The 6,846-nt window shown below is 45.7% G+C and overlaps 1 protein-coding gene across 2 annotated transcripts; it reads right to left on the bottom strand.

Moving 5' to 3' along the window:
- Nucleotides 1-2,752: 2,752 nt before the first annotated feature.
- Nucleotides 2,753-6,570, bottom strand: LOC122701896 (oncomodulin). Of its 2 annotated transcripts, none has more exons than XM_043915318.1 (5): nt 6,437-6,570; nt 5,732-5,799; nt 4,970-5,102; nt 4,412-4,521; nt 2,753-3,027 (listed from the first exon to the last, which is right to left on the bottom strand). In XM_043915318.1, the coding sequence occupies exons 2-5, from the start codon at nt 5,790-5,792 to the stop codon at nt 3,002-3,004; spliced, it is 330 nt and encodes a 109-aa protein (XP_043771253.1). In that variant the 5' UTR covers nt 5,793-5,799; nt 6,437-6,570; the 3' UTR covers nt 2,753-3,001. The 2 variants fall into 2 exon arrangements, with proteins under 2 accessions (XP_043771253.1, XP_043771255.1); XM_043915320.1 differs by lacking the exon at nt 6,437-6,570 and adding an exon at nt 6,213-6,332.
- Between the last annotated feature and the right edge of the window lie 276 nt (nt 6,571-6,846).

Genomic DNA, 6,846 nt, shown 5'->3' with positions numbered 1-6,846 from the left:
ACCATAGCCTGCCAGGCTTTTCTCCATAGAATTCTCCAGGCAAAAAAAAAAAAAAGAATTCTCCAGGCAAGAATACTGGAGTGGGTAGCCATTTCCTTCTCCAGGGAATCTTCCCGACACATGGATCAAACCCTCGACTCCTGAATTGCAGGCAAATTCTTTACTGTCTGAGCCGTCAGGGAAGCCCTTTGAAACAGTAGAATGAACACAGTTCATGAATAACTGGCTTTTAATGTATGGAAAACATGGTGATTCATCCTTTTGTATCCATCCATCCTCTAAACAATTTCCCTGGGACATTCAGAACATGGGTGTGACTCAGTGGCACAGTGTCACCTGTGGGTGTCAGTCCCTCTGTCGTACCTGACACTTTGTGACCCCATGCACTGTAGCCTGCCAGGTTCCTCTGTCCATGGAATTCTCCAGGCAAAAATACTGGAGTGGGCTGCCATTTCCTTCTCCAGGGAATCTTCCCAACTCAGGGATTGAATCCGGGTCTCCTGCGTTGGCAGGCAGGTTCTTTATTGTCTGAGCCACCAGGGAAGTCCCCTGGGTGCTCCAAAGAACCCCTGCAGTGATTATTTCCATAATAAGTGTAATTATTTCCATTAATACAGATGCCCTCTTGACAGAGAAGAAATGAGAGAAGCCCACAGTCTTTACTTTGCTGGGGTGAGGCCACTTCTGCTACTCCAATGGGTAATGGATTGCTTAGTTAAATTGTCTAAAAAGCAGCATCATTCACCTTGTTTCTTCAAGGCATATGGTGTCCAGAGCCCGAGGGAAGGCTACATGATCACACTGAGTTATTTAAAGGCTCTCCCTTCAGAACTGTTGGGATGAGAGCCCTTACCTGGGGAGAGCTAGTGGAGTGAACAGAACTGTTAGGAGGATCAGAGTGTCCACGTGGTGTGGTGGTGAAGGCAGCGTGTGGATTGTTTTAGGGATCAAGCCTCCTAGGGCGTCAGAATTGGCCTGGAAGGCCCTCTTGCTGGTACCTGGGAGACACTGTCACACACCTAGGGACGCTACAGGTGCAGAGGAGCTAGCCCGATTGCTTCCAGGAGGGATGGGGATGAGGAGGGCGTGAGGGCACAGCCGTGCACAGAGACAGGGAACAAGAGAGCCGGCCGTGAAGGGACACACTTCCGTTCTGTGGCCCTCCCCAAAGAGGGCTTCATTTTGGGGCCGGATCTCTCCAGTTTGAGTCTTCTGAAAATGACCTCTATGGGTTTTGTCCTTTCTTCATGACTTGCGTGCTTGTGAACTCAGTCGTTTCAGTTGTGTCCGACTCTTTGTGACCCCATGGACCATAGCCCGCCAGGCTCCTCTGTCCTTGGGATTTTCACACCAAGAATACTGCAGTGGGTTGCCGTGCGCTCCTCCAGGGGGATCTTCCCAACCCAAGGATGTAACTCGCGTCTCCTGCTTCTTTGCATTGCAGGCAGGTTCTTTACCGCCAAGCCACCAGGGAAGCCCCTCTGCGTGACTTAATATTCTTCAAATCATGACACTTTCTCTTTCCCTCTGGGCCGCTCTGTGTGGCAAGTGGGACCCTAGTTCCCCCGTGAGTGAGTGAACCTGTGCCCCATGCATTGGGAGTTCAGGGTCTCAACCACTAGACTGCTAAACCATCAAGGAAGTCCCTCAGTATGCTTTCAAATGTCTAGTAGCCTTATTTTAAAGCAGCGATATTAAAATCCAGTTTGTGCTACTTTCATCTTTCTGACACCTATTGAAATAAATACGTGGCTATCACATTTAATAGTGTTGGCACCTGCCCCCTTCAAATCACCTTGAGACCCCCTTGTAGTACATAGCCCACACTTTGAAAATCTGCTCTGCCACAACCTCCAAAAAACAGGAGCTTGAAGTAGATAAGCCACTCAGCAGGATGGCAGCAAACCCAAGAGGGACCAGGGCACTGTGAGTTTGGATATCGGGGTAAAAAGTGGGAGCTTGTAAACTCGCTCCGGCAATGTGCCTCAGTTCCTCCCAGGAGTCCTCACCCGTGGGGTCAGCCCGAGAGAACAGCTCAAACCTGCCACCTGGAAGTCAGCCTAATGAGAATTTCCTGGCTTGAGGTTGCCCCACCCTAGTGAAAGACCTGTAACGGGAACCTGAGTCTCGCCTCAAATGTTCGGGCAATTCTGGGTGTAATTGGTTCAGGTGGTATCAAATAAGAGCCAGGAAAATAGTGGCTGAGAGAGGAGAGAGGAGAAGGGAGGAGGAGGAAGAAGTGAGGCGGGAGGGTGGAGAAGGGAGTGGCAGGAGATTTGGTCAGAGCCAGCAAGTCTCTGATAACCTGTTTTCCTAAGGGAAAAAAAACCAGCTTGAAGATACGTCTGCTTGTCTCAACCAGCACTGCAGGTTTCCTCAGCTTTAGGGCCGTTGTAGACTTGCACTATTTTCTGTCTTGTACTATTTGCTTTTACTTAAATCTCTCTTATAACAACCTAACACCCAGTAGCAGAAAACACATAAGCAAGCATGACTTTCCGCTGGCTAAATCTCTTCATAGGCGTTTGAGACTCAGATAAATTTCTGAGAAAATCCTAGCTTGAAGATGCCATTTATTTGTGACTTTTTTTCCCCCCAACCTCCTTTCCATTGTGCTTGTGCACAATGCAAGTAAGGATGGCTTAGTGCTCGACTAAGACCAGAAATCTTCCTAAAATTCTTCCCTTGGTCTTCAAATCGCTTTCATCCCTCCTGGAGGAAGAAACCACACCCACAAATCAGCAGATGATGAGAAAGGTGTCTTTATTGGGTGATTTTTTTTTTTAAGGCAATTTTGTGGGCTGAGGGCCTTAAGGAGTCCTTAGGGCATACCCACCGCCAAAAAGTCACGGATGACTGTCTGACGACCTCACTAACACAACAGGCAAACTGTAGAAGCATTTTGGGGGAAATTAATAAATTAGGGGGAGGAGGTGGGGTGTCCCAATTCCTGGGGCTTTGGAGGCCTTCCAGCTGATTCTAGCTCCACAGTCTGGGCCCTTTAAGAATGTACCATTTCCTGGAATTCTAGAAGAGAAGAGGTGAGAACAGGGTCAGCGGGGAAGGCTTGGCGCTGTACAGACAGGCTACTGCCAGTGAGGGTTCTGAAGAGAGAAGAGAACCGAGCGCGTTGTCAGATGACGGCCATGGCCCCCTCCAAGGGCGCAGAAAGAGGGAAAGGTGTCACTGACAGTCTGCAGTGTTCTGTCTTCCTGCCTAATCTCATGTGACAAACATCTTTAATTTTGCACCAGAGCGCCTTGTGTTATAACTCGCCAATCCAGTCATTTCTCTGACGAGGAATGAATTCATTGTAGCAGCCCATCACGGTGTCTGGTCAATTCAGGACAGAAATGGGACGTTTCTTCCTTCTGTTCAGTAGCTGCTTATTGTATATTTAGGAAACATTTAATGGTTTGGGACTTTGAGCTAACTTTTCTCTACTGGACCCTAACCTTGCCCCCCGAATTTATATTACTAAAAGATGATAATAAGGTGTGGATGCTCCAGAGTGAGGTTGAAAACTGGGATTTGCTTTATATTTATTGGTAAGCTTTGCTTGTTTGAAGTCTTTCATGAGTAAGTTTAAATAAATCTATTTTCCCTTACCTGAAATATTTTTCTGAGCTATCTATACAGGCTGCATTAACTGTCCCATGTAGTAAGTGATAGTGGTATCATTTTGAGTAGATTTTTTTTAAGATAAGGATCTAAAGTAGCAGTTTTACATTTTAATTAGTACCACCATAAGGAACACAGATAAGTACTCCTGAGCTGACATGCACGAAGTAGGTAAAACATGTGGTAACATGACAGAATCAGATGAAGATAATCCTACAGACAGGCAGTTATGCTAAAATTTGAATACAGGGCTCTGCACCCAGAAGGCTGCACAAATAGTGGTTGATTTACATGTTATCTTAGTATTGCCTCCTTGGTATGCTAATGTCCAGGAAAACATATTTCTTTAAACTCTTGCAAGCTAAGATCCTTTCCTACTCAAAAGAATCAAATAGATACTTTGGTATGAGATGTACTTGAGAATGTCAATTCTTCCCTTATTCAGAGAGACTCAAATCCCACTGCTGGAGATTCCTAACATTATTTTCCAGGCGCACCAGGGTGTCTTGCAAATAATGGGCCAGGCTAGTAGCTAGTACCCTGGTCAGGTGAAAGGTATTTTCTGGTTCATAGACAGTGATCAGTGGGACTACCTTCTATGTTATATCCCCATGCCAGAGTCTTGACATAGATCATTTGCATCCTCACTTTACTTTTATGGATGAAAAGACTGAGGCTCAGCAAGCTGAAGAAAGGGGGGGTTTAACCCATATCGGTCTGACCTCATGGCCTAACCCGCCTGCCCGGGATGCCTCCTGAGCTCAAGTCTCTCGTACGGGTGTGAACATACCATCAGCCCCGATCTTCCCATCTCCGTCATTGTCTGCAGCTGCCATCAAGGACTTGGTTTCTGACTCAGTCAGTTCTCTAGCACCACTCTCAAACTTCTGGAGGAAAAACCTACAGGATAGTAAAGAGTGAGGGGAGTGTTTTTAAAACGCACACACATTTCTGTGTTCACCTCTTTCTTTTTCTCTTGAAGCAAAACATCTGTTCCCAGCAACCACAATAATCAGTCGAGATCTTAGCAAGCAAAAGTTTCCTTCATTGTCGAGACTAGTGGACCTTTTGTTTAAAAAATTGTTTTTCAGGAGTTTGCTGTAAGTCGGTTTGCCAAGGAATACTCCTAAGACTAAAGACTTTTTGTCCCCAAGGTCTTTGGTGCCCGTATTTAGTGTTTTGTGAGTCAGCGTGGCTGACTGACTCATGTTCTGCTCTTTCATGAGAATCTACTGAGTGACCAGCATCAGAGCTGGTCATTGAAAGATACTGGGGAGACTGGCCTCCACTGCACCCCAGCCCCACCTAACAATGCTGGGGTGCTGGTTGGGCTTAGGACAAAGCTCACTTCAGCTCTTCTTCATCCAGGTACCCACTCTGGTCGTTGTCTATGAAACGAAAAACATCCTTCACCTGACTGGCCGACATCTTAGCGAGGCCCGATGTCTGGAAGAATTTTTGGGGTTCAAAGGTATCTGGATCTGAAAAACAGAGAATAGGTTATTCTGATGATCACTGGTTTGTATTCTGTCTCTGGACCAGGATGTTAAAACTACTTAGGATGTTAAAACTACTTTACATGATATCATTGAGCTACAGGGATGCTCTGCTTAAAAAACAAACTTTTTTTTTTAAAGGCCAAGTAGGGCTGTGACTGGGTCTGGATTCTGAGGCAGCCAAGACCATGTGCCTTCATGCTCTCATCCCCTTTCCCCCTCCGCAGATTTCCCTCTCTGCTTGACTTTGTCCATCTCCCCTTCTCTGGCCTCCCCTCCTCTGTGCCCCCTGGTGCCCTTTATTCAGGCTGTGTGTCCAAGATGGCAGCCCCACTGGTCTAATTGGTGAGAGAAATACAGTCATAGGATTCAAACAGGCTACGGGGATCCACTGATTCCTTTTTTTTTTTTCCTTCATGTTTAATAAGATTCTTTCACTTTACAGAAAGTGATTCTACGCTCAGATCTCCTATTTCTATCATGAGGTTATCTAGTTAATAAGTTCTTCCTTTGATTCCAATGCACTTTCAGCCAGTTTGCGCTTTAATTTTTGTAGCTTTTCAGGAGCTATCAATATGTGCGAGAAACCCACCGCTGCCTCGCTTCCCCTTTACCTTGGCACTCTTGCAGGGCTGCTGCAATGTCGTCAGCGCTGAGGACATCTGTGATGCTCATTTTCCACCTGTTCTCATGGAATAATCGAGATGTGGTAAATGCCTAGCAGAAACATGCACCTCTGGGGGACATCACCCCCTCAGGCCCACAGAAACCGCACATTTGTTGAGAAATTTTAAAATGTAATAAGCGTATGACCAGCTAAGACATAATGTCCAAATAACAACCAAATACTGAAAAGATTCCAGCCCCCTTCGTCTCAGTGTCCTCTCTTGAAAATACACCAAAGGTGAAATTAAAAAATACAAACTGAAGAAAGATTTGATGCTGCTTTCTTGTAAAAAAAAAAAAAGAATTCTATTTATATCATCGACCACTTACACAGACATCTACAAGCCATTCAGAAGTAGACCATGTTACAAATGCAATGGCATCTTAATACACCAGACAGAGAAATGCAACGTTACAAGTTTCACTTACAGAAGGACAGAGCTTGGGTTGCTTGCAGACCCTCTATGGAAGGGATGCCCTTCTGTCCCGAAGGATGGGAATCAGAGACATCAAAAAGCCGTTAACCAGAGATCAGAATCCACCCATGTATCAACTCCACGGGAAAAGAATCTGAGCACTGCATGCACCAGCCTAAAATGAATGCACAGTGGGAAAGAAGAGTCTGGGATCTGGGTGGTCCACCAGCTACTCACCGTTTTAGATTTTCCTCCAAGAAGAATCAGGGAAAAGAACTGAAGGAGCCAAAAAACAGACACACTTTTGCTACCTCACTGACGTACTTTATATAGGATTGAAAAAGCGATAGGAAGAACCTCTTAGATTTCCTTTTCAAGGATCAGGTGGACATAGCTCAGATGTCTTGCTTTACTAATTAAACCTTTTTTTTTTTTCTATTTATATCTCGAAGGGTAGGAACAGCCAGTTTTCAAAACCAAACCTCAACGAGCCTTAACTAAGGTTTCAATTTTGCAAACCAACCCTGCTGGCCAAGCGTCAAGACACCAGAGGCTTGGTAAAGAGGAGACAGTGGTTGAAGCGAGGCAAACACATCTGAGGGGGCTCTGTCAATTGAAAAGGGCTCCCCCCACAGATGTTAGTGGCT

The sequence above is a fragment of the Cervus elaphus genome, chromosome 10, assembly GCF_910594005.1.
Source record: "Cervus elaphus chromosome 10, mCerEla1.1, whole genome shotgun sequence".
NCBI classification, from domain to species: domain Eukaryota; kingdom Metazoa; phylum Chordata; class Mammalia; order Artiodactyla; family Cervidae; genus Cervus; species Cervus elaphus.
The sequence above is the reverse complement of the archived record's forward strand: the minus strand, read 5'-3'. Positions and strand labels throughout refer to the sequence as shown.